Raw genomic sequence first — 25,284 nt, 5'->3', positions numbered from 1 at the left:
CATTGCTCAAATTATATTACTTCTTCCGATCTATATTACTTGTCACAAATTTGTCTATATAGCATATATTTTGAGAGGTTTCATTGTATAGATAAATGTGTATCTAAATAAAGTTGTGACAAATAATACAGATCGGAGGGAGTAGCATTTTTATGGATCCAGTAATAAAGATAGAATCAAATACTAATTCGAACAATGAGAAATTAATACTCCCTCCAATTCATATAATAATTGTTTCAGATTTAGTAGAACTTTGTACTAAGTTAGTACAAAATTGGAGACACTCATTGTGTATCAGAGGAAGTAAAAAATATTTATGTCAATTAAAAAACGTTTTGTAATCATTCTTCACATAACGGCGCTCTCGGACAATTAAATTGAATCGGAGAAAGTATTGTTTTATTTTTGCACCAAAACTGAGCGTTAGTATACGTTCTAGAGTAGATCGGCATGTCGTTTTCTCTGCTTGCTACACTAACTTTTATCGCCAAAGGGCTTTGTTTGGGCTAGAATGTGCAGCTGGGCTGGCTTTGCTTCATTGGAATAGGTGGGTTGTTCACGAGCCGTTAGATTGAAAAAGGAGGGCATCCGGTAGGGGTCAGTTTGCCTCTAACTTTGCTTCTCCCGAGATATTGAAATTCAAGCTGTAGCACCCTTTCAGAAATCAAGCGGTACACTACACAGATCGCTCAGTCACATCCTCCTCCAACGATCGCACCAGTTTTGGAAACGTTTGCTCCGGAAACATGGCTCCGATCAATGCTGGGCTAGGGATATTGGGTGAGAGAGTATAGGTAGTGCGGGCCGTCCTTAATTAAAGGCCATCCCACCGCAGCTCAAATCACTTCTTCGGCATCAAGCGCGTGGAATGAAAAACCTTCTTGGATCTGGCGATGGCTATTCTCGAAAGAAAAAAAATCTGACGATGGCTAAAACAATTTGAACCCTTGAACATCAAGTCTCTTACAATGTTCCTTCAACGTCACTTGACAGCAAACCACATATGTTTAAATTTCTATACATATTAATACAACCGATGCATGGAAGTAAAGAAAAAAAAATCCAAACCAACAAAGCGATGTTTTAGAAGTAAAGCAATTAAGTTTTAAAATCTCAAAATACTTGAATAATTTTGAGAATAAGAAATCCAGGAAAAATTTAAATAGGTCCAAAAATGGCATACTAAACTCAAAAATTATAAACCAAATGTAATTCGTTTGTCTTTTGTTATTTCTCTTGGTACAAAATACAGGGTGTTACAAATTCGATATGGAGTGAGTTGAGATGTGTGGAATAAAATGCAAGCAAAAAATCTTCACGCAAATTGAAACAACAAACCTTCTGCAAGAAGATTTTATTACTCTCTCGACATCTGCATCGCCAAGAAGATACTAAACTGGTGCATACAACAGTCGTTGGAAGTCAGTGAGAATTGCAGTCTCCATACAAATGAGGATGTGCACGCTCCCGTCCCCCCGCCCGCCGTCCATGAGGAATACGACCCCTGCACGTGGAACCACGGCGCGCAACATCATCAAAGGCTTCCCCCATCCAAAATCTGCATCATACACGGGCATGCCTAGCCAGCTGACCACTCTCAGCTCAGTCTTTGACAAGCTGTTGCCAGAAGGCGGGGCCGGCTTGTTGCCCGTCTCCTGCTGCTCCAAGTAGTCGATTGCCGAATGGACGACCTCCTCGTCCATTCGGCGGATGGTGCCTCTGATCCGGCTAGCGACAGAGGCCATCATCTCTTTCGATGGCGAGGCAACATCATGTACCTTGCCGGCAGAGGTCAGCCAAATAATCGCGTTACCAAAGTAGTGGGCCGGGAGCGGCGGCCTCATTCTGCCACGGACGTTAGCCGTGAAGGTGAGCCGTGTCGTGGTGTCCGATGGCAGCTGACGAGCGGCGCACAAGCACCGCCAGACGTGGGTGGTCACAGCGCAAAAGGTGCTAACACCACCACAGGCACGCTTAAGAGCGTCAACCTGATCGTCGGAGATGGCAAAAATCTTGTTGATGATAGGCCCCAAAGGCTCACATGGGTTTATCTTGAAGGGATAGAACACGTCGAGAGAGTCGGGGTGGACGACAGGAGGACAACGTGCACGGAGGAGGGTGCGGTCGTGGCATGGGAGATCCAGTGTCGTGGTGACATTTTCGCCGTTGTTCCTGGAAAACGCAGACCACGTCTGGAAGAAGTGGAACGCACTGACGCCGTCGGCGGCGACGTGGTGCAGCGCTGTACCTAAGGCCACCCCACCGCACTTTAAGAACGTCACCTGGACGCCGAATACAATGCCCGACGATCCATCGATGTGGGGAACAAAGAGCTTCCTTAGCTCTGGCGACGGCTGGCAGTCGTTGAAGTCGTCAGCGGCGAAGTCCGAGTGAGCAACGACGAAGAGTACACCCTGACCAGCGCAGTCGATCTCCGTCCGCCCGCTATCATCCACACGGAGACGGCCGGCCAAGGGGTAGAAGGCAACCAAAGCCTTAGCCATGGCCGCCTTCAGCTTAGCCACGTCGAAGAAGTCGCCGGTCGAGCCAGACACGAAGCGGTAGAAGTAGACAGCCGGAGTGTGGCCTCTGCCGGCGAGCACGAGGTCGAGCGGGGAAAGCCATAGGCCATGCGTGGGCGTCTCCTCGCCGGGCATCACAAGGCAGGACTCCAGCACCTTCACCTCCTCCTTGGCGCCCATTGATCGATTCTCTTTTCCTCCCGAGGCCGGTCGCCGGCGGGTCCTCAAGAGGGAAGCTAGCAACTAACTGAGGGACTCGATCTGGGCGCTGGTGTGTTCAGCCGTTCAGGTCGCAGATCGCAGTGTATGAAATACTCTTCCCTGCTGTGGTACTCACGCAAAGCATATATATTACTCCATATGCATGATTAGCCTAGGATATATAGTGTTACAAATACAAACTTACAAAAAATGGAGAGAATCATCCAGCTGCAGGTAAGATCCACTCAACGCATGCCACGTATTTGATTCATGAAGCGTGTCCCTATATACAACCACACACTCCAGCTGATTTTCTCATCTCCTACTTAATGCATATGCACGCACAGTACTGTCTCCGTCTCCGTCCAGTCTCAATTCTCGTTGGCTTTCACGTCTGGATGTTGTCGATCGCTTTGTACGGGAATCGAAAGAAAGGGACAAATCACCCGCTCTATCTCGGATTTGTCGGCCAGTTAATTAATTTTGGCAACCTCCGCGCATGCATCAGGAAAGAAGGTGTAATGATCTTAACAAGATGGTGTGACAGATTAGCATACGCATGGACGCATGGTGTGACAGATCCTCGAAGCCACGCCACGTACGGCATATGATCACTCTTACTCCATATGCTAATGTGAGCAAAAGATCCGTCTTTGTGTTTTCTTGCCCCCGCCATGCATCGACCGGGCCAGTAGAGATCGAGAGCACCGTCGAATCGAATATTTTTTTTAGCAAATCCGTCGACTCGGGTAGACGTTAAGAGCTCCGGTGACGTTTGCTCCGAAAACATGGCCGGTAGAGAAGGTTCCGATCGATGCTGGGACTGGGAGCTGGGTCTTGGTGATATTTCGGGTGGTACGAGAGAGCAAGAAAGCAAGGGTTAAGGAAAGTGGAGAAAGGGCGGGTAGTTGGGCTGGTAGAGATGGGCCTTTGGGCCAGTTCGGTGGAAAAGAAGAAAAAGGAAATGGAAGGGAGAGAGAACAGAGAGGGATATGGACGACATGGTTACACTTAGCTCTCGTGCTTTCTTTCATTTTAGTACTACTCCTATGGAGCAGTAGCCAATCAAGGCCGACAGGTGCCTTAATGAAGGACAGGGAAAGATAACGTGAAATTAATGGTCCTGCTGCCGCTGCCAGTTCGTTTGGATAGACGAGACAAAGACATCATTTTTCCCACACATATTGGCCGCGGATTGATCACCACGAGCTTGGCAAGTAAAGACGGCATCTGGAAGAGTTATATTTTTTAAGACGGGATCTGGAACCATCGTTTCTTACGTCAGAATCAAGACGCATAGGGCCTCTATTGATATGGGCTCCGGTACCACAGCATTCTAATTTAGAATCCAAGATGGACACATACTCCCTCTTGCACTCTGTTTGAGATCAAGATGCGTATTGTCTACCTATGTAGCTTCTGCTGTTCACTGGAGCCCACTAATCAGGTGTTGTTATATCTTGCACTAGATTGCTCGTCTCCTTTCACTAATCTTGAAGCAGAACGAAACAAGAAACCTTATGTGCAAAAACTTTATTACTCTATCGGCCCTTGCATCGCCTAGAGGATACTAAAACGATGCATATAGCAGTCGTTCGAACTCGTTGAGAATTGCAGTCTCCATACATACGACAATCTGTACGCTCCCGTCCCCCTGCCTGCCGTCCATGAGGTAGACGACCCCCGCACGGAGTACCACGGCGCGCAACATCATCAACGGCTTTCCCCACCCAAAATCTGCGTCGTACACCGGCATTCCTAGCCAGCTGACAACCCTCAGCTCAGTCTTCGGCAGGCTGTTGCCTATAGGCGGGGCCGGTCGGCTGCCCATCTCATGCAGCTCCAAGTAGTCGATTGCCGAATGGACCACCTCGTCGTCCATCTGGCGGATGGTGCCTTTGATCTGATTGGCGACGGAGACCATCGTCTCCTCCGAGGGCGAGACAACATCATTCACCTTGCAAGTAGAGGTTAGCCAGATGATTGCGTTACCAAAGTAGCAGGCTGGGAGCGGTGGCTTTATTCTCCCTCGGACATTTGCCATGAGGGTGAGGCGTGTCATGGTGTCCGGCGGCAGCTGACGAGCGGCGCACATGCACCGCCATACATGAGCGGTCACAGCGCAGAAGGTGCTCACACCACCACAAGCACGCTTAAGAGTGTCAACCTGGTTGTTGGAGAAGACAAAAATCGTGTTGCTGATAGCTCCTAACGGCTCACATGGGTTTAGCTTGAAGGGGTAGAAAACTTTGAGAGCATCAAGGTGGACAATGGGAGGGCAACGCCCACGAAGGAGGGTGCGGTCATGACATGGGAGCTCCAGTGACACGGTGCCGTTGTCGCCATTGCTCCTAGAGAAGGCAGACCACGTCTGGAAGAAGTGGAACGCACTGATGCCGTCTACAGCGACGTGGTGCAGCGCCGTCCCTAAGGCCACCCCACCACACTTTAAGAATGTCACCTGGATGCCGGATACAACGCCCGACGAGTCATCAATGTGGGGAACAAAGAGCTTCCTTAGCTCTGGCGACGGCTGGCAATCGCTGAAGTCGTCAATGGTGAAATCCGAGTGAGCAACGACGAAGAGTACACCCTGGCCAGCACAGTCGATCTCTGTCCGCCCGTTACGGTCAACACCGAGACGGCCGGCCAGGGGGTAGAAGGCAACCAGAGCCTTCGCCATGGCCGCCTTCAGTCTGGCCACGTCGAAGAAGTCGCCAGCCGAGCCCGGCTCGGAACGGTAGAAATAGACGGTCGGAGTGTGGCCTCCGCCTACTTGCTCGAGGTCGAGTGGCGAAAGCCAGAGTCCATGCGTAGGCGTCTCGTCGCCGGGCGTCAGAAAGCAAGACTCCACCACCTTCACCTCCTTGGCTCCCATTGATTCTCTTCTCCTCCCGAGGCCGGCCGGTCCGTCGACCTGTATCAAGAGGGAAGCTACTAATATAATGAAGTGGCTCTGGGCACTGATACACTTCCTTCTGGTGCTGCTTTTCCTTTTATATATGGAGTATATAGTACTCAGTACTCACACACAAAGCAAGGACAGGCTGAAGCGTCTCTCTCAGCCTCCTTCTACCGCTCTCGATCCGTCCAGCGTCCACACGTACTACAAGCAAAGACACCCGGTTTTGTCTGAATTATTTTGTACTAAGGAGCACAAGAAAGTTTTACTCGTCATGTAGTCACATGCATGACAACTTGTTTCTAGAACTTACACAAGAGAGGACTAGAGCAGATCAACTTTACTTGCGTAAGTGTGAAGAAAGAGAAATTGTTGGTTGCAGTTCAGCAATTGTACCGAGATGTTAGCAAAATCCAAGAAAATCAACCAGGGACCACCGGACCAGTACTACGATCTCAACTCTTCCGGGCAACAGCAGCAGCAATCCCGATCAGCAGGCCAACGGCAGTCGTGGCGATTCCTATGCCAATCATGCCATCTGCATTTCATGAATGAAGCTTGTCAATTAATTTGTGGTTGAACTGATTGCCATTTCACTGCTTAATTCAGTTTAATTTTGACAATTCACTGTCTTGTTACACCATAAACCACTTCAGCATATACGGGGGAAAAAAGGAGAATAAGTTCTGCAGACAGCATCTAATGGAACAGCCTCTGGAATATTCAGAAAACAGTGTCAATGTCAATACATTGACGTTCTTAATGGAGATGTGTGTGTCTCACCTGTACCGATTTGATCTTCCACTGCCTTCTTCAATGCCAGGGCCTGCCTCCAATCAGGTTGAATCTATATAACAAACAAAAGGATAAATCAAATTCAGGTTCCAGAACCACACATATCTCCAGTAAAAATCTGGCTCGGGCATTGAACAGTGTACAAAACAAAAACTGTTTGCTACAAGTCTGCAGAACAAAAAAGACAGTTTGGTAGACACCAGGTCGATCGGCAAGTCTTCAGACAAAAATATGCGTGATATAGATTTGGTTGACTTGCAAGTAGGAATACGTATTATGAAAATGCGAACCTCCAAGCAGTGTAGGAGGAGTTGGCGGCTCCTGGGGTAATCGCCATTCCTGTAGTGCCCAACAGCCATCAGATAGAGCTTCTCCCTCGTCTGCAACGGACTGCTGCTGGAACCGCCACCCAGAGACGCTGGCATTGTATCGATCCCCCATGAATGAAATTAGTTAAATTGAAGCAGAGTGGGATCGATCAGGAAAGCAGCATCTGATCTGAATCTGATGGGATATGCCGCGCCGCACCGCACCTTGGAGCATGCCGATCCCACGGTTGACGTCGGCCTGGCTCCTCGAGTGCACGAGCGCCCAGGACAGCCTCATGATGCCGTCCTTCCTGTGCTCTTCCGTCGCCGCCTCCTCCACGTCCCTCTCGCATCCCTGAATCACAGAGCAGATCGATTAACAGATCGGTCAAGCCAAGCCTCCGTTTGCTGCGGAATCTATGAATCTCTAGATGGTTTGGTCACGCACGGCGATGATGTCGCTGTCGCACCAGGGGACGTTGTCGCCGCCGGAGAGGAAGGCGCCCACGGCGTCGAAGAACCTGCCGATCTTGGCGTCCCTGGAAGTGCCTTGCCGGCGAGATGATCCGAGCGGCCGAGCGTGGCGTGCGCCGGGGACTCGATCGATCGGGTTTGGGGTTGCATGACAGGTGGGACCTGGCATAGTCGTGGGCCGGACTTGCCCCGCCGGAGTTGGGCCGACCGGGGGGGTTGACTCTAGCTGGTCCCGAAACACAGGCAACTGTGTGAGCCCAACAGATATGCTGCTCCTGGGCTTGTCCCTCAATGCTGATTGGGCCCCTGTCGACGAGATATTATTAAACTGGCCCAGTAGGATATATACTGCAGGAGTACAAAGGAAGAGCCTACTATTTTCTCAAAAAAAAAAGGAAGAGCCTACTCTCTGAACGCCTCCAGTAGGAGGTTGATATTATCTCTGCTCAAAGTTTCCGCTAAAAAAAAACTGCTCAAAGAGGCCACAATCTCGTGCTGCTCGCGAACTTGCCATGGACCTTTATTATTCCCTCCGTTCAACAAAGTATGTCTCAAGTCTGTCAAAATTTGAATGTATCTAGACATGACTTAGTGTATAGATACATTTAAATTTAGTCAAAATTGAGACATCCTTTGTTAGACGGAGTGAGTAATATATTCGGGACCCTAAAGTAAGTAGATAGATAATGTTATCCTAAAATTAATATAATACCATGTTTTAGAAGTAATATAATGAAAAAAAGTGAGGTCCCAAATAGTTAAAACAGAGTTGAAACGGGACCCGCTGTTTTCTTGTGGCAAAACCTAAAGTTTCTTCAATAAACACATTGGCAGATTGGCACAATGTACCTTTCTCCCCCCACTTGGCAATTTGGCATGCATTGTCATGTCTAGTCTACACATGTTGTCGTACGCGCGTCCATTTATAGAAAAATGATGCCCATTCAATTTTGCTTTGCTTAATTTGGATGCAAAAGATTGCCCATGCATGGATGCATAGATATGGTCCCGTGCAAGGAAGACTATCTAGCTAGTGCCTATAGTACTGCAACTGCAATAGTGATCGAGTACGTACTTTGGCACTTACATTAACATGCATATCGTACATCTATAACTATTGCATTGTACTCCAGTATCCCACACTGACTGGATATTTATTATAGCTCGATTTTCATTAAGATTATGCGAGTTGTGACCAAATTATCGTATGTATGTAAAGATGAATATTTAATTCCTGTGAGTCTAATTGGATGTTGAGTATCTGCTTAAATTATCTATATATTCAATATACGGGGGTTAAAGAGAGGACACAAGGTGGAGCATTGATGTTGCATGTACATAAACAACTTGCGTATGAGTTCAAATACTACAGTTATATTGTACAGAAAAGGCCTTTAAAAAAACTTGCGTGGCTACTTTTGTTCAATACACGTTACGTGAGAATTAATGGGCCCCAAATCGTACACTCAAAATCATCGAAACCAAGGGGAATTTTGGAGAAATCAGAGTAAAATATGAATGTTTTAAGTTTCGTTCCAGATTCACTAAAAAATCTTTCCCCAAAAATGGTGCATCACCATCCCAACGGAACGGCCTATTTATTGGTCGCCTTAAGCGGGGGATCTGGGACGACTACCCGTGTGGGCCGTCTATAGGTGTGAGCTAGCCTGTGGGTGCGATGATATCGATCTTTTGCATTTATTTAACTAACCCTGATAAGATGACGCCCTTTTTATATCTTTAATTAATGGTTGGTTGGTAACGTCCGACATGGACGCATATATATATATATATATGACGAAGCAAATAGACTAACGGCCGGATCCGATCGATCATGTGTTTTTAAGACTTTTAGTTAACAGTACTGTTGATGTTTTAATGAAACCAGGATTTTCTTTAGACCATCGATCACACGGTTGTTGTTGCCACGACATTGTCAATGCGGACTAAATTGCCAGTTTGGCCATTTTCATAGCATCAACGACGATGGATAGAGATATTAACACCATACACTATGCATGTATAACCAACGAAGGAGTTGCTGCACGGTACACATGCAAAAGAAGAAGATTCGCAAAGTATCTAGAAACGGAGGGAGTATCGCAGATACGGATACTATACAGATGGCGGCACGTACGGTATGTATCTTCTTAATTCTTTTGCGTGTGTACGATAGACTCACGTGGACATGCATATGTATACACCAAGGTTGGGTATCTTAAATATCGGATTTTTTTTTTACCAAGGTTGGGTATACGTCTCATCTCCACCGACGAACACACGTCAGAGTTTAATTTAATCCACCAAGGTTGTAAATTACTCCACTACGTACGTACCGCCCATTATTTAAACCTTCCACGCCTTGACTATGTGCATCGTGGTAAATTAATGTGTAGTCCTCTATATATTTATACTCCATACGTACGTCCTACGCACTCATGTACGAAAAGGAAATCCACACGAGACTCAGATCTTTTGCGACTGACAATCAGGCGAGTACGTATATATTGTGTACCTACTCATCTACTTTGGGAGATCGATCGATTTAATTCCTGATACCATACAATGCTTGTACATTGATCGATCTAGCCAGTCACATGGAGACGAGCGCTGTGCCGTTGGAAAAGGGACGATCGAGCTTGGTCGATCGGGTGGAAGCAGCACAGCTGGAAGGTATATATCCTTGATCTATTGCTCGTACGACGTCGACGTGCCTCTAATTAACAGTGTAGCCGGTCGATGATAGGCATTTTCATGCTAGATGATCAACTTATTCTTGCGTGAATTGCAAATGTGTGTATCTCAGGATGCAAAAATCTCGGTGCTTTATTGATCGTTAGCAAATGAGATGAGTATATTTTCAGCTAAGTACACGTGCTTTTTGGGTCAGTCGGACCAAAAGTAGCACATATTTAATAGTTGTGGCACAAAATAACTAAAAAAATAATACTTCCTGGTGATTCAAATTTGTCAAAATATGAATGTAGCTATGCTTAAAAAGTGTTTAAATACATGTAATAGAAAGTCATTTAATATGGGATTGCAAATATATACTTGTGTGACCGTGAGGGATGAAAAACAGAGTTTAGTGTTTAGAATAATATGTAGTTTATTTTTCCAGCCTATATAACCTGAAAAACAGATTGGCAAGTTGCATCTTTAGATCCGTACTTCCGTGTGGTTCCCTCTCTGATGATCTGTCGACGGGCCGCGTAATTAAAACCGGCCGGGTCCTATCTATCCGATTGATCGAAGCCACATTAGACCATATGCATCGATCTCATATTAACTTCCTCACATGTCCATTTATCGACCAATCGATCACGTCTATTTTACGCCACAAAGCAGCAGTACTATAAATACATGGCGCCCTACTGCTTCCATCCTCGTCCTCACCATCACTGGATCGATCGAGCTCAACTAATTAGCTACTGCTTCACCACTTCCCAGTTCCCACCGGCCAAGAGTACCCTGCTTCCCACTAGCTAGATCTAACAAAACAAATGGCGTCCAAGCACCTCACGGTCCTCGCCGCCTGCGCCGCCGTCCTCCTCCTGGCCCTCGCCGCGCCCTCCCTGGCCGGCGACCCCGACATGCTCCAGGACATCTGCGTCGCCGACTACAAATCCCTCGACGGCCGTAAGTAGTGTGATCCTTCCATGCATTGCATACACTTATATATTTGGCACGCTCATATATATGCAATGTATGCAGCGTTGAGGCTGAACGGGTACCCGTGCAAGAGGCCCGAGAACGTGACAACAAACGACTTCTTCTCGGCGGCGCTCTCCGTCCCCGGCAACCCGAACACCAACCCTTTCGGCTCCACCGTGACACCGGTGAACGTCGACGCGCTCCCGGGCTTAAACACGCAGGGGATGTCCATGTCCCGGGTGGACTACGCGCCGTGGGGCGTGAACCCGCCGCACACGCACCCGCGGGCCACGGAGCTCCTCTTCGTGCTCGAGGGCTCCCTCGACGTCGGCTTCGTCACTTCCGGCGGCCCCGGCGCAAGGCTCTTCGCGCGCACGGTGTGCAAGGGCGAGCTCTTCGTGTTCCCGCGCGGGCTCGTGCACTACCAGCGGAACAATGGCGGCTCGCCGGCCGTGGCGTTGTCCGCGTTCAACAGCCAGTTTCCTGGCACGGTGTCCGTGGCCGAGGCGTTGTTTGCGGCGGCCCCGCCGTTGCCGACGGATGTGCTTGCCAGGGCGCTCCAGGTTGATGGCGGCTTGGTGGACGCCATCAGGGCCAAGTTCCCGCACAAGTACTAGAGGCCGGACCTAGAGCCTTGCATTCATGGATGCCATTGGGTGATCGGCTCTGCTAATAATCACGAGGACCCCGTAAAAGTGTGTGTGAGAGGTTTTATTTGATTCATTTACTCCGGTTTGGAAGGTGCACTTTCGGTGTGTGCTGATCTCATTTGTTTTTATTGCTTCGTTCTTTTGTGTGTGTCACTGTCGGTGTATGTTTCGTAGTAATACTACAGTACGTATGTACGTGAAGGGCCTCATCGGTTTCACTGCTAATTGATTGTTGCTTTTTCTTCATCATCTACGGATCGCGTTGTGTACTTTAATTTGGTGATTCGTACTTGTCCGTTCCAAGAAATGAATCAATTAATGTCCCTAGATCGATCAGTCTTCGTAGTCATATCATACTGATTTGGCAGGTGACCTATCAGGTGAAAACATCTGTTCAGCGAAAACTTAAATTTTTTCGATCCTAACCATTATATCTCAAATAAACGGATTACATAAGAGGCTGAACATCTCATCACTTAAATGCATTTTATGAAAAAGTCCTCACGATTAGAGGTCCATGGAGAAATACATTTGAGCTATAGCTAGATACTCCATCATGTGATCAGTTTATCTGAGATCTAATGGATATAATGAAAAAAAAATCAGATTTTCACCGAACAGAGGTTTTCAACTGATACGTTTCCTATATATTTGATATGATAGATGTTAGTACATTTTTCTACAAAATTGATCAAACTTTAAATGTTCAACTTATGACGAAGATATAACATGTTATATCCAGAAGCGGAGATATCAGACATACGGTATATCTCAATGCCAAATGATTTGGATATAGGCTAAATGACTCCCGTCCCACTTAACCTCTCTTTCAATCATAGGCAAGCTAGCTCTTAATAACCACGACCGTTATGCATTTTGATACGGGGGTCGACTCTCGAGATGCTGGCTATACATACATCCGCCCTAAACGTCCTATAAAACAAATCAAACCTAGCTCATGCATGTGTGAAATCATTGCTCGGATCCCCTCAATTTTATTTTATTTTATTTTGGCTCGGCCGGAGATAAACAGACCGACAGCGAGGGCCGATATACAGTATACGAGTACATGATATGAATATGACGCGAAGCTTGATTGTAGGCACTGCATGAGAAACGTACGTACAAACCGCTTCCGGCCGGCCGTCTCGATCAGACATGGTACGTCTTGACTCTTGCGTTTACGCGAATATCTGTGTACAGAAAAATATATTGTATTTGCACGTGCACTCAACTCAATTTATAGCGTACACTGCAGGGCCATACACCAAAGAAATAAGAACGGGCACTGGAAAATGCACCCACCTGAACAAAAATTTGTAAGACTTTGTGTCGTTTTCTCGTATATAAAACGCATGCGTGCTAGTAGTTTGCATGGACAAGACGATCATGCATGAATCTGACCGACACTTATTAACGTGAGAAGCAACACGCTTTTTTGGCTCATCAAAGAAGTGACACTGTTCACTGTCACGCCTCTCACGTACATCGCCTAACCTGGCAGCTATATCCCTGCTCTACCAAACCCGATGGTTAGGGTATCAAGTTACATGGGTACAAAGATCCTTCATCTTTCTCACATTTAACAGCTGGTTAATTAACCGGCCGGTCACATCACATGCATGCATAATCAACCGATCAAGTACGTTGTAATCGATGACGACGCGTCATCATCAAGCTAACTGACGAAGCCTATATAATACCGCCTCCAAGCTCTCTCCCTCTTCATCGATTCGAAAGTCCCCGACCTAATCAAATCAACCACACCTACAGCTAGCTTTGCTAGCTAACTCACGCAGGAGAGGAGCTAATCAGCTAAGCTAGCTAGCTCCAAGCACCAACCAGATTAATTAACTAATCGGCCATGGCCAAGCATCAGCTTACGGCCACCGTTCTCCTCGCCGTCCTCCTGGCCCTCGCCGCGCCGTCGCTCGCCCGCGACCCCGACATGCTCCAGGACATCTGCGTCGCCGACTACAGTTCCCTCGACGGCCGTGAGTGACATCCGAGACCACTCAAACCACACAGAAATCAATTACTCCTAACTAATTAACTCTGAAATGTATATATGGTTTGCATTGCAGCGCTGAGGGTGAACGGGTACCCGTGCAAGCGAATCAGCAACGTGACGGCGGAGGACTTCTTCTACGGCGGCCTCGCCACGGCCGCGGACGTCTACGCGGGCGGCAACCCGATGGGGTCCGTGGTGACGCCCGCGGGCGCGGACAAGCTCCCGGGGCTCAACACGATGGGAATCTCCGTGGCGCGCGGGGACTACGCGGCGTGGGGCGGCGTGAACCCGCCTCACTCGCACCCGCGCGCCACGGAGATGCTCCTCGTGCTCCAGGGCGCCCTCGAGGTGGGCTTCGTCCTCCCGGGGACGGCCAACAGGCTTATCACGCGCACCGTGCCCACGGGCGGGGCCTTCGTGTTCCCGCGCGGGACCGTGCACTACGAGCGCTCCGTCGGGGAGTCACCCGCCGTGGCCGTCTCGGCGTTTGATAGCCAGTCTCCTGGCACGGTGGTTGTTGGGGATGCGCTGTTCGGGGCGGCGCCGGCGGTTCCCACGGAGGTGCTGGCCAGGGCGTTCTTGGTTGATGTTGGCGTCGTGGAGAAGATCAAGTCAAAGTTCCAGACGAACTAGTCCGCAGTTCGTTCGTTCGTACGTGTGTAAGCGGTGCATCAATCGAGAGTGTGTTCCTCCAGTTTTAACGTGTGGTTAATGGTTTGGATCGTCGTCGGCGCTTAATTTCGTTTGTCGTTGATTGTACTGGCTCCGTGTGTGTGTGTGTGTCGGCGGTCTTACGTCCGGAACCACGATCAGTTACTTGTAACATTTGCTGCATAGTGTACATCAATGTTGAATAAATGTACAATGAAATTAAATGTGTTGATTGTTTGCGGTGATGAAAACCTTGTCCTTTGTTGACAGTTTGGCAAAAGCCCTTTGAATATTCTCATATTATTTTGACAAGAAAAGAAATGTGTGATCGGATCAGTTCTTTTTTCCCCTCTCTCTTGAACAAAACAAGGAGAATTTTTTCCTTCGAGAAAAAACATGCCCAGCATGTGGGTTTCTTCGTAAAGGCCTGGTGGGTTGCTGGTGGGCTGGCGGGCTGGTGGTGGCACGAAACAAAAAGCCCACGGACGGATCACAATATAGCCCACAGGCCTCTCATAAAAGAGAAGCCCACGTCTGTGAATGCGTGTAGACCCCACGAACAAAGCGACCCCACTGTCAGTAACATCCACCAGATCCGTTTAACCGCACCCCCTCCCCCGGGTCGTTACGCTTCCTTCCTTTTCCTTCCATTGTGCCCCCGAACCCTCATCCGCCTCCGCCTCCGCCTCCGCCTCCGCCTCCGCCTCGTCGTCCTCCTCTCCTCCGTTCGGATCAAACTAGCCAACGAAATCCCCCGGCGGGCGGCGAGCCGGCGCCGTAGACCATCCCCCGATGGGAGATCGCGAGCCCTGGCACTGACACCTTCCAGCGGCAGCCCTAATTGACTGTTTAACCCGGTCCGCCCACCATGGGCGACGACGGCGGCGGAACCGTGCGCCGAAGGCTGGCAGGGTACCTCCGCGCGGTGCTCTCCGTCCCCGCCGCCGACGCGGGATCCCTCCGCCCGCTCTCCCCCTGCTCCCTCTCCGCCTGCGGCGCCGTGCCCCTCGCGCCGCTCACCGACAGCGGCGGCGGCCGCGGGGGGAACCGCACCGCCCCGCGGGGGTCGGCCAGGTGGAGGGCGTGCGGCGGCGGGGGGAGCAGCGTCGTGCGGCAGCTGAAGTCGCTCGTGGCGCAGCGGTGTGTGGAGGTGGAAGGCAGGGTGCTGAGGGTGATGGCGAGGAGAGGGGAAGGGGGGGAGGTGGTGGAGGCGAGGGCGGTGGTGCTGGTCGACGTGTACCTGCCCGCCGCCGCCTGGTCTGGGTGGCAGTTCCCGCGTCACCGCGCCTCCGCTGCCGTCGCGGTGTTCAAGCACCTCAGGTGCTTATCTGTTTATGCCCCTTCCATTTGTTTGGTGCCTGCATATGCTTTATATATACCCGGTTGAGTCGAATCGCCACAATCGTGTTCTCCGCATTTAGTGTGTCACTTGCCTGGCCTTATGGGATTGAACTGTAGAGTTTAGTGAGTGTTGGGGGATAGAATTCTGTCATTTCGGAGGCGATTAGTCGTGGTTACACAGTCCACCTCAGGTGCATATCTGTTTATGCCCCCTCCATTTGTTTGGTGCCTGCATATGCTTTATATATACCCCGTTGAGTTGAATCGCCACAATCGTGTTCTCCGCATTTAGTGCACTTCATTTAGCTCGTGCATGTGACTTTGATCAGTACGATGCAACAGCTCTTCAAGTAGGGGCAGAACACCTCACTTTATTTATAGCAATCAATTACTCTTGTTGATGCTCCCACTCTATGTCAATGTTCTTTTGCAGTTGTAAATGGGATGCTAGGAATGCTTTAGTTGATTTTGACTGGAGTTCTCATGACAATCCACACTGTGATGACCAGTATACTTGGAGCTGCACTGATTGCCATGTCCTTGGTTGTGAGATTCATCAGAGATCGTCTATATCAAATAACGAGAAGTCATTTGACCTGCATGAAATCTTCAAAGTTCTCCCTAGTGTTAGGGTGGAGAAGGGGATGCAGATAACAAGAATAATACCAGATAATATATTGGATAATGCACCGGGACTCGGTATCTGGTCTCTTCCTGATGATATATTGAATAAAGTAATAAATCGGCTTAAACCTAGAGATTTGATAAGGGTGGCATCTACTTGTCATCATCTAAGGGCTCTTGCTTCCTCTATTATGCCTTGCATGAAGCTTAAGCTTTTTCCTCATCAAGAGGCGGCTGTTGAATGGATGTTGAAGCGAGAGCAGAACTCAGAGCCCCTACCACATCCTCTATGCAAGGATTTCTGTACTGATGATGGTTTACGTTTCTACATAAATGTTACCTCTGGTGAAATATTTACTGGAAATGCTCCAACCATAAATGATTTCGGTGGTGGTATGTTCTGTGATGAACCTGGATTAGGCAAGACAGTAACTGCGTTATCTCTTATTCTCAAAACACATGGAACATTAGCAAACCCTCCGAAAGGGGTGGATGTAAAGTGGTGCACGCATAAACCAGATAAAAAATATGGATACTATGAATTCAGTGCCAGCGACAGTTCTAATAGAACCGATTTTGTATCTGGAACAGAGAGGCTTGCGGGGAAGGATGATGTTATCAGAGAAGATCCGTCCTCAAGTGACTTATCACATAATGGTGGTTCTGTTCCCAGTACACGATCATCAAGAAAGAGAGGCAGGTTAGTCGGACCTGATCTAACTTCGGTCAACATGCATGTTATGGGTGAGAAGTCACCCGAACCATGCAACTCGCTTCCAATGCCAGCTACTCAAGTACTAAAGTTCAAGAAAAACTCGAAAAATGTTAGGAAAAACCTCATGAATGCGTACAGCAAAGATTCTGTTGGCAGTAAAAGGAAAAGAGGCACCGCATTGGAGTTTAATGACACATGGGTGCAGTGCGATGGGTGCAGAAAGTGGCGGAGGTTATCAGACAAAACTGATCTTGATTCTACCACAGCATGGTTTTGCAGTATGAATGCAGATGCTGCACGGAAGACATGCACTGCTCCAGAGGAATCGTGGGATTCCAAGGGAAAGATAACCTATTTGCCAGGATTTCACAAGAAAGATGCATTACCAGGAGACGAGCAGAATGTATCTTTTTTCACAAACATATTGAAAGATAATGTTTCTTCGATCAACTCAGAAACCAAGAAGGCCTTATCATGGTTGGCGCAACTTTCTCTCAAGAAACATGTCGAGATGGAATCAGTTGGTGTGACACGCCCAGTTCTAGATGCACGTGCAACCATAGGCAAGGGGGCCCGCCCGTATTACAAGATATTTCAAGCATTTGGCCTTGTGAGGAAGATCGAGAAAGGTGTAACTCGGTGGTATTATCCATCAATGCTTGACGAATTGGCCTTTGATTCAACCGCGCTTGGAATTGCTCTTGAAAACCCTCTGGATATAGTAAGGTTTTATTTATCTAGGGCCACCTTGATAGTTGTGCCTGCTAATCTAATTGATCACTGGACAACACAAATACAAAGGCATGTTTCCTCGGATACGCTTAATGTTTATGCATGGGGAGATCACAAGAAGCCGTCTGCTCACATCCTTGCTTGGGACTACGACATTGTCATAACCACATTTAACAGATTAAGTGCGGAATGGGGTCCACAGAAGAGAAGTGTTTTAAAGCAGATCCATTGGTATAGAGTAATATTAGATGAAGGACACACATTAGGTTCCAGTCTAGCCCTGACAAATAAATTTCAGATGGCTGTCTCTTTGGTTGCTTCAAACAGGTGGATTTTAACTGGTACGCCTACACCAAACACACCGACTAGTCAGGTTGCTCATCTTCACCCCATGCTTAAGTTTCTTCATGAGGAAGTTTACGGTCAAGACCACCAGTCATGGGACACTGGAATTCACAGGCCATTTGAGGCTCAAATGGAAGAGGGGCGCATTCGTCTTGTGCAGCTACTTCAGAGGACTATGATTAGTGCACGAAAAGCTAATCTTAGAAACATACCTCCTTGCATAAAAAATATAACTTTTGTAGACTTCAGTGAGGGGCATGCGAAAAGTTACAATGAATTGGTTGTTACTATTCGCCGGAATATATTGATGGCTGATTGGAACGACCCTTCTCACGTAGAATCACTTCTGAATCCCAAGCAGTGGAAATTCCGTGCTACTACCATAAGGAATGTCCGCTTGTCTTGTTGTGTTGCCGGGCATATTAAAGTAGAAGAGGCTGGTCAGGATATACAGGAAACCATGGATGACTTGATGAAATTGGGTCTTGATCCTTCTTCAGAGGAATATCAATCGATAAGATATGCTCTTTTAAATGGCACTGATTGTATCAGGTATGGAAGCTTTAAATAAAATAAATAAATCATGTTATCCATCAACTAAATGACCTCACTCAAACATTCACATTGTCTTCAGGTGTGGAGATTGGTGCCGCTTGCCTGTTATAACACCTTGTCAGCATCTGCTGTGCCATGATTGTGTAGCTCTGGATAGTGAAAAGTGCATCAAATGTGGCAACAATTATGAGATGCAGTCTCCCGAAACTCTTGCACGGCCAGAAAATCCAAATCCAAAATGGCCTGTGCCAAAGGATCTGATTGAGTTGCAGCCTTCATATAAACAGGTCTGTATTTGTGTTCTGTTGTGCAATTTTTTCGGTCTTTTGTGTGCACTTGAAAAATATGTTCTCAGTGTATTTACTGCTCCATTTTATGTAGGATGACTGGGATCCAGATTGGCAATCAACGACTAGCAGTAAAGTTGCTTATTTGGTCGATAAGTTGAGAAGTTTACGAGAAGCGAACATAAAACATAGGCACTCCACTAACATAACCAATGGTGCTGGTCTTGCTATTGAATCGTCTTACCAAGATGATAATAATGTGGAAGTCAGGCTACCACAGGCAATGTCTCACAAAGTAATAATATTTTCTCAATTTCTGGAGCATATTCATGTGATTGAGCAACAGGTAAAACTGAAATACTCTTACTTATTTTGCTAGAATGTGAATCAGTTAGTGACTGGTCTCCTTTCTGTACAGCTGACGATTGCTGGCATAACATATGCTGGAATGTACAGTCCCATGCCTTTAAGCACTAAGGTATGTTCTACATAACCTGTAACCTATGGTACTTGGTACACGGTCTTATCTTTCCCAAAAAAGGAAACAGTTTTAAAATCTGGGATATGCGATTTCCTATTCACTTTTTTCGCTTGGTGAACCTTACTGACGCTCATTACACTTACGACTGTCTATAGTATCAACTCCCTACCCCCTCCCGCCTATTCAGATTTTCAGGACTCTACTTATTTGATCCCAGATCTCTTCCTCTTCCTCTTTTCCCTGTCCCTCCCGTCAAGTATCTGTACGCATCCCCTGACTTTACCAGTTACAATGTCTTCCCTTATACCACCCTCTTATCTACCTCTGGCAGTCTCCAATACTGCTCCCCCATCCGGCTGTGCGATGGAATAAAACTGGGTTCGTAGTTAGGGAAAATATGGTACAGTCTCCTTTAACATATCCCCCAAACATTTTGTGACTGATGTGGGTATTTCTACAATTCTATGCAGAGAAATGCATTGACAAAGTTTCAAGATGATCCAACATGCATGGCTTTACTCATGGATGGAACTGCAGCACTGGGCCTTGATTTGAGTTTTGTTAATCATGTTTTCCTGATGGAACCAATATGGGATAGGAGGTACTTTGATCCTGCAACATAATAGGGTTCATATTTTTTGCTGGGATGAATAAAAATAGAGATGCAAAAATGCTATGCACTTATTTCTGTTCTCTTACCTTAGATCTATCTGACAGGTGTATTTTGTATTCTTATTAGTAGTATTTTTATGAAAATATTCTTATTGGTAGTTGGCACATTGGCTAAAAACCTTTTAGGATATCTCATATTGCTGTCCTATTGTCATTATTTGACCAGTATTGATGGATGTCCTTTTTGTCTCTTTCGGATTAGTATGGAGGAACAAGTTATCAGTCGTGCTCATCGAATGGGGGCTACTTGTCCCATAAATGTTGAAACTTTGGCTATGCGTGGTACCATCGAGGAGCAAATGCTAAAACTTCTACAGGTTTGCGTGGATCCCATTGTTCATAATATTTCATTGTGAGATATTATCAAATGTTGTGTATTGAATGTATGCTTTGTCCGTAGGATTCTAGTGCTTGCAGAAACATCGTTAATAAAGGAGCAAGCAGCACTGAAAATGAAGGGGCTCGGCCTCACCGAAGTCTACATGATTTCGCCGAGAGCAGCTACCTGGCGAAACTCAGCTTTGTGAAAGGTTCTAACAAGGCATGCGCCGATGCTAACACAAGCTGATTTGTCCCTCAAAACTTATTTTTCTTCTTCTTTTCTGTTTCTTTTGAGACAGGTCTTTCAATTCATTATTTTGTACTGTACAAAAATAAATAGAACTCCCATGGTCACAAATTTCATTGCCCACAAATGTTTCTGTTGAACCTATGTTCATTTTTCCTTGAAACAGAACGTGACCTTGTTATTATTTGCCCATACGGACACCATGTAGTCGGTTTTGACGATATGCTAATTTCCACTTAATTTCTCATGGTAAATTCGTGTATACAGAAAATCGAAGTGGGCGGCCGGAGATATGTGAACGAACGTGGAATTGCTGTTTTGGAGCACTAAGAAAACACAGTGCGCTTTATATGTGGAATTGCTGTTTTGAAGCACTTTATAATGTAGGAAGAAGAGAGGCCGGGGTGGCTGTCCAGTGGGTCCAGGCATGTTTGGCAGTGATGGCAGGCCCCACGTTTGACTGGTTAACATCAACAAGGGCCAAATCACAGTTTAAGTTTGCCGTTTTATAATGTACTCCCTCACTCCGTTTCATAATTTTTATCGGAATATTACATGTATCTAGACATTTTTTAGAAATATATTTATTTATTTTTAGACAAATTTGAAATAAGAATTATGAAACGGTGGAGGCAGAGACTAAAAACCTGTGGTCTCTGGATTTAGGAACGGATCGAGTGAGTACATAAGACGAGCAGGCAAGCAGCTAGCAGGACCCGGACAGAAACACAGCACCAGCAGCAATAAGCGGTATTCTCCAGCGCTCTCTCCTTGACGAATGACGAAAGTGATACCCTGGTTCCTTGTATCCTATCATCGCCAGCAGCACGAGAAACTCGAGCTGCTGCTGCCGCCGCCGGGGGCCTGGCTCAGCCGATGCTTCAGCATAAAATATCTTGTAGCTAGCAACGGACATGAAGGTACAACGACGCGGCGTGCGCCTGGGAGCAGACGAGGGGCGCGCGGGAACTGCAGCGGGCGGCGCACGATGTCGCGGAGCGTGGCCTCGTTGATGTCCACCGGCGCGCCGCTGCTGGCCACCTCCGGCGCCACGTACTCTTCCGAGCCATCTTCTTCTTCGCCTCCGGCCGCTAGCCGACGCCGAGCCGATCTCCTAGCGCCGCCCTCCGCCGTCGCACGAACCCGCCGCCCACGCGATTCAGGCGACGAGCAGCTCAAGCACCGCCGAGCCGATCTCCCAACCCTCTTGGCTTCGCCTTTATTTCCCTAGCCCCCTAGCCAATTTCTCCTTCTCTCGCTCTCGGCTAGGTCTCTAGCCGGCCGGCCACTGCCGCTTCGACTTGTCTTCCTCCGTCCCCCCTTCTACTTGCTCTGAAATTGCAGTCGTCGGCGACACTGTAGGAGCAGCTCCTTGTCCCCTTCTACTTGTTCGGTTTCTCCTCTCCCGATACCTTGCAGTCGGCGGCGGCGCTATAGACATGCCCAAATTTTTACAGCAAAGCACCCTCATTATTCATTATCAATGAGAGTTACATCTTTGAGTAAGAGATGGACAATGCAAGGAGGGGTAGAATGGAACCACGATGCAGGAGTAGTTTTTGCCAACGCCGCCAATTCATGCGCCACCATATTTGCTTCCCGAGGGCAATGTCTGAAAGAGATTTTCGTGAAATTAATCACAGCCGGACTGAAACAATCATCAAAGATAGCTGCCGCGGTAGAGTAATTCTGCCCGTCTTCATTCATGGCTTAGACAACATCCATATTATCCGAGCAGGCCGAGACACGATGGCAGCCACTGAGCGCCGCTAATTGCATCCCGATCCCGAGAACATGAGCCTATGCTAGCACGTCTTGGACCACCTCAAGCTTGCAGGTAATGGCAGAGATGAAATCGCCCATATGGTCACGCGTTACTGATCGTCTGACGTCTGCCGTTCCGTTCCGACGTACGCGGATCCACTGGCTGCAGTAAATTAACGCATTCTGCACCGCTGCATGCATGCATGCAAAGTACTCCTACGTACGAGAGAGCGGCGTCTGGGGGAGGAACAAGTGACATCCATGCACTACCTGTGGTGCAAAACTGTTCAGGGCATGCAACAAGCAAAATGCGTTAATTTATTGCAGCCAGTGGATCGGCGTCCCAGAACTAACCCATGCTTTTATTTTGCGAGTAAGTATTAATCGCACCATTAGCAGGTACGTGGTATCCGTTGCATTCGATTTGCTTTTGCTTTGCAGGCGTTCAGCTCTGGCAAAGCCCTTGGTGATTCAAAAAAAAAGCTTTGCAGGCTGCTTTGGGATCAAGGTCTGGCAGAAAAAACCACTTTTGACCGGAAGATGTATTTTTTTTAATGCAAAATTCATTAACTATTTTGTTTATTCTCTTTTTTTTCTAATGGACCCACATGTCATTTTCTTTTCATTTTTGATACCCGTGCACAAGCTGTTACTTCTGCAAGTAACTAGTACTAACATTTTCTTTTCATCTCTCCGTCACGTAGGACTAGTACCTGCTTAGTACCTCCTATTGAAGATGCTCTAAAAGGGTTACATCATCGTGCACGCCATCGACAAACAAGTCGTTGCCTGCAGGAAGTTTACGGAGGCCAGGCTGTTTGCTACAGCATTAAAACATCTAGCACAATTGCTAATTTGAAAATCAGAGAAGTGAGACAGAAGTAAAGCCTTCGCTTCTTCAATCACCATAGCAATAGGGGATTTGTCCATAGCGGTTGAGAGCAGAGCAGCCTTAAGAGACGAGGAATCAGTTTCCAGCACAACCCTTTGGATACCCTTCTCAATAGTCATCTTCACGCCTTGATTAGCAGCCAAAGCTTCTGTCTGGACAGTGCTAAGCAAGTGGCTTTGATTCCCTGCGCCACTCGCCATCACCACGCCATTGCAGTTCCTCAGCACCGCACCCCAGCCCCCATCGCAGGTAGAAGCAATGAAAGAACCATCAGAGTTGATTTTAAACCATCCGAGCTTTGGTTTCTGCCACACCGGTAAAGGACTGCTGCTCTTGCTGTTGGATCTCTCAGTAATCTCAATGAAAGAGCAAGCTTGATTTCTGATAGAAAAAATAAGATCGTCTGCCTGGCGCAAGGTCTCACCATCACGTACTTTGTTTCGTTGAAGCCACCAGTTCCAGAGCAAAAAGGCAACCAAAGTCAGTTTCTCCTTATGCATATTGAGAAGGACTTCAAAAACTTCACAGGCGTTGGTCTTTTGACTGAGCACAAGCCATTCCTCTTCCAGATCGAGCCCTCTCCATAGATTCTTCAGCTACTTACACCTTCGTGTGGAAGAAAAGAAGGGGACGGGGGGGGGGGGGGGGGGGGACACTGATTTCTTCCATGGTTTGTGCTTGCAAATCCAAGAAAGCGAGGTACAATTTGTGTGCGCGAAATGGAGCTAGCGCCGCCGTTCGCCAGATGAATTTCAGGCAGGTCATGGGGGTGGTGGGCGATGTATTCGCTGGCCATCGCTTCGTATTTTCCATGTAAGTCGATCATGTGTACGTCTTTGTTCGTGTGTCTTCTGTTCGTGGCTTGCTTGCTTCTCCATTACTTTGTATTTGCAAAAATCCAGTCCTGTGAATGTCTTTGTTTGTGTGTCTTGTCTTCGTGCCTTTCTTCTCGGACGCGATGCCGGGCGTTGCTTCGTGTCTTTCTTGTCGGACGTGGCGCTGCTTCGTGTCTTTCTTCTCGGTTGCATGCCGGACGGCGGCAAGTACATGAGGCCGGCGTAAATTCACGAGGAGGGAGGCGTAGGGTAGAGCCGTAGATCCACGTTATGGTGGAGAGGAGATTGGGTTTGCTTGCACGTACCGAGTAGAGCATTAATGAGTTTTTGGATGTGCCAGATCACAATCTACACCATGAACAAGCCGCCCACCTAATTCCTCACCCAAGGAGTAGATCTCTCCATCTTTGCGCATGAGAAGCTTCCAATCCTCGAACTGCCACCACCGAGTATTCCTTCCCCGGTTCCTTCTCCCCATATCAAAACATCACCTAAAGCCTCGCCATCATCATAACCAAAACCATGACTTGATGAGCGAACAACACTTGAATAACTAGCCCGGAAAGGATCTGAGTGTCTGTTTATGTTATCTGAGTGTCCAGAAGACATGGAGTGAACGGATCGTGCATTAGAATCTGAGGGGAAGAAGCCCTTGGGAGGATCTTCATATAACACAACATCAGAAAACGACATTCTTTTGTGGACTCCCATTCCCATATGGACTACGGAATCGGTAGTTTTTGCAAACCTGGTGCAAAATAGCTGTCAATAAAAACTCATTGGGTTTTTTTAGAATTATAAAAACTTGCTGGTTGTGCCACACTGCAACTTAACTTGGGAACGCGGCCCAATTTCGTCCTAGAACTTGTAAGTTGCCTGCCTCCAGCCCGGTCAAAATCCCAACCGTGGCCCACTATGCAATTCCCTACCCTTCTACCCATTCTTCCCGAACCTGAGGAGGTGAGCCCCGACAGCGAGTTCAAGAGCGGCAGGGCCACCAGCAGTCGACATATAATTTTAGATGCCATTTGAGAATACCTTCAAAGTATATTTGATACATTTTTAATCCATCATCAATCTGATTACACCATTTAGTGGTACCAAGATCATACAAATGGTGCATTCAGTTCAACATAACTACTGTAACAGCAGATTAATACATTTATTCAAGACAAGTATTCAGTTCAGGACAACCTTTATTTCAAAACTTCGCTTATGGTTGCATTGGGAACTCTCATCTTTTTACTTCGATCATATTCTGCTCAATATCTCATTAGTTCAGTAAGTCCTCTACTCCTGTTCCT

At 47.4% G+C, this 25,284-nt stretch overlaps 6 protein-coding genes across 8 annotated transcripts; 3 read left to right on the top strand and 3 right to left on the bottom strand.

The window, feature by feature from the left end:
- Nucleotides 1-1,195: 1,195 nt before the first annotated feature.
- Nucleotides 1,196-3,029, bottom strand: LOC100845484 (putrescine hydroxycinnamoyltransferase 1). The gene is made up of 2 exons (XM_010234520.3): nt 2,929-3,029; nt 1,196-2,846 (listed from the first exon to the last, which is right to left on the bottom strand). The coding sequence occupies exon 2, from the start codon at nt 2,700-2,702 to the stop codon at nt 1,392-1,394; it is 1,311 nt and encodes a 436-aa protein (XP_010232822.1). The 5' UTR covers nt 2,703-2,846; nt 2,929-3,029; the 3' UTR covers nt 1,196-1,391.
- Nucleotides 3,030-3,999: 970 nt separating this feature from the next.
- LOC100835513 (putrescine hydroxycinnamoyltransferase 1) lies at nt 4,000-5,687 on the bottom strand. The gene has a single exon (XM_024460303.1). It carries the CDS (start codon nt 5,599-5,601, stop codon nt 4,294-4,296), a length of 1,308 nt encoding a protein of 435 aa, XP_024316071.1. The 5' UTR covers nt 5,602-5,687; the 3' UTR covers nt 4,000-4,293.
- A 67-nt stretch (nt 5,688-5,754) lies between these two features.
- LOC100845180 (mitochondrial fission 1 protein A) lies at nt 5,755-7,454 on the bottom strand. Of its 2 annotated transcripts, XR_002964165.1 has the most exons (6): nt 7,177-7,454; nt 6,954-7,083; nt 6,711-6,838; nt 6,409-6,472; nt 6,022-6,163; nt 5,755-5,829 (listed from the first exon to the last, which is right to left on the bottom strand). XR_002964165.1 is itself a non-coding variant. In XM_003567428.4 (5 exons), the coding sequence occupies exons 1-5, from the start codon at nt 7,369-7,371 to the stop codon at nt 6,081-6,083; spliced, it is 600 nt and encodes a 199-aa protein (XP_003567476.1). In that variant the 5' UTR covers nt 7,372-7,451; the 3' UTR covers nt 5,850-6,080. The 2 variants fall into 2 exon arrangements, 1 of the variants encoding a protein (XP_003567476.1); XM_003567428.4 differs by lacking the exon at nt 5,755-5,829 and having other exon boundaries at nt 5,850-6,163; nt 7,177-7,451.
- A 3,116-nt stretch (nt 7,455-10,570) lies between these two features.
- On the top strand, nt 10,571-11,757 carry LOC100835200 (putative germin-like protein 3-2). Its single transcript, XM_003565029.4, has 2 exons — nt 10,571-10,841; nt 10,917-11,757. The coding sequence occupies exons 1-2, from the start codon at nt 10,706-10,708 to the stop codon at nt 11,471-11,473; spliced, it is 693 nt and encodes a 230-aa protein (XP_003565077.1). The 5' UTR covers nt 10,571-10,705; the 3' UTR covers nt 11,474-11,757.
- Nucleotides 11,758-13,224: 1,467 nt separating this feature from the next.
- Nucleotides 13,225-14,414, top strand: LOC100844874 (germin-like protein 1-4). Of its 2 annotated transcripts, XM_014899334.2 has the most exons (3): nt 13,225-13,500; nt 13,591-13,750; nt 13,829-14,414. In XM_014899334.2, the coding sequence occupies exons 1-3, from the start codon at nt 13,371-13,373 to the stop codon at nt 14,148-14,150; spliced, it is 612 nt and encodes a 203-aa protein (XP_014754820.1). In that variant the 5' UTR covers nt 13,225-13,370; the 3' UTR covers nt 14,151-14,414. The 2 variants fall into 2 exon arrangements, with proteins under 2 accessions (XP_014754820.1, XP_003567475.1); XM_003567427.4 differs by having other exon boundaries at nt 13,591-14,414.
- A 384-nt stretch (nt 14,415-14,798) lies between these two features.
- Nucleotides 14,799-20,717, top strand: LOC100844565 (F-box protein At3g54460). Its single transcript, XM_003567426.4, has 8 exons — nt 14,799-15,488; nt 15,943-18,477; nt 18,560-18,767; nt 18,862-19,113; nt 19,186-19,245; nt 19,719-19,849; nt 20,123-20,237; nt 20,321-20,717. Exons 1-8 carry the CDS (start codon nt 15,037-15,039, stop codon nt 20,486-20,488), a joined length of 3,921 nt encoding a protein of 1,306 aa, XP_003567474.1. The 5' UTR covers nt 14,799-15,036; the 3' UTR covers nt 20,489-20,717.
- Nucleotides 20,718-25,284: the final 4,567 nt, after the last annotated feature.

The sequence above is a fragment of the Brachypodium distachyon genome, chromosome 2, assembly GCF_000005505.3.
Source record: "Brachypodium distachyon strain Bd21 chromosome 2, Brachypodium_distachyon_v3.0, whole genome shotgun sequence".
Classification (NCBI taxonomy): domain Eukaryota; kingdom Viridiplantae; phylum Streptophyta; class Magnoliopsida; order Poales; family Poaceae; genus Brachypodium; species Brachypodium distachyon.
Note: the sequence above shows the minus strand (reverse complement) of the source record. Positions and strands in the feature narration are given on the sequence as shown.

Excerpts from the sequence above, each read along its gene's own strand:
- LOC100845484 (XM_010234520.3), bottom strand. The coding sequence starts at position 2,702 with ATGGGCGCCAAGGAGGAGGTGAAGGTGCTGGAGTCCTGCCTTGTGATG.
- LOC100835513 (XM_024460303.1), bottom strand. The coding sequence starts at position 5,601 with ATGGGAGCCAAGGAGGTGAAGGTGGTGGAGTCTTGCTTTCTGACGCCC.
- LOC100845180 (XM_003567428.4), bottom strand. The coding sequence starts at position 7,371 with ATGCCAGGTCCCACCTGTCATGCAACCCCAAACCCGATCGATCGAGTC. Across the intron at positions 7,084-7,176 it reads GCGACAGCGACATCATCGCC|GGATGCGAGAGGGACGTGGA; the intron begins GTGCGTGACCAA and ends TCTGTGATTCAG. Across the intron at positions 6,164-6,408 it reads GGAAGATCAAATCGGTACAG|ATGGCATGATTGGCATAGGA; the intron begins GTGAGACACACA and ends CATGAAATGCAG.
- LOC100835200 (XM_003565029.4), top strand. The coding sequence starts at position 10,706 with ATGGCGTCCAAGCACCTCACGGTCCTCGCCGCCTGCGCCGCCGTCCTC. Across the intron at positions 10,842-10,916 it reads CTACAAATCCCTCGACGGCC|CGTTGAGGCTGAACGGGTAC; the intron begins GTAAGTAGTGTG and ends CAATGTATGCAG.
- LOC100844874 (XM_003567427.4), top strand. The coding sequence starts at position 13,371 with ATGGCCAAGCATCAGCTTACGGCCACCGTTCTCCTCGCCGTCCTCCTG. Across the intron at positions 13,501-13,590 it reads CTACAGTTCCCTCGACGGCC|CGCTGAGGGTGAACGGGTAC; the intron begins GTGAGTGACATC and ends TTTGCATTGCAG.
- LOC100844565 (XM_003567426.4), top strand. The coding sequence starts at position 15,037 with ATGGGCGACGACGGCGGCGGAACCGTGCGCCGAAGGCTGGCAGGGTAC. Across the intron at positions 15,489-15,942 it reads GCGGTGTTCAAGCACCTCAG|TTGTAAATGGGATGCTAGGA; the intron begins GTGCTTATCTGT and ends GTTCTTTTGCAG. Across the intron at positions 19,850-20,122 it reads GAACCAATATGGGATAGGAG|TATGGAGGAACAAGTTATCA; the intron begins GTACTTTGATCC and ends CTTTCGGATTAG.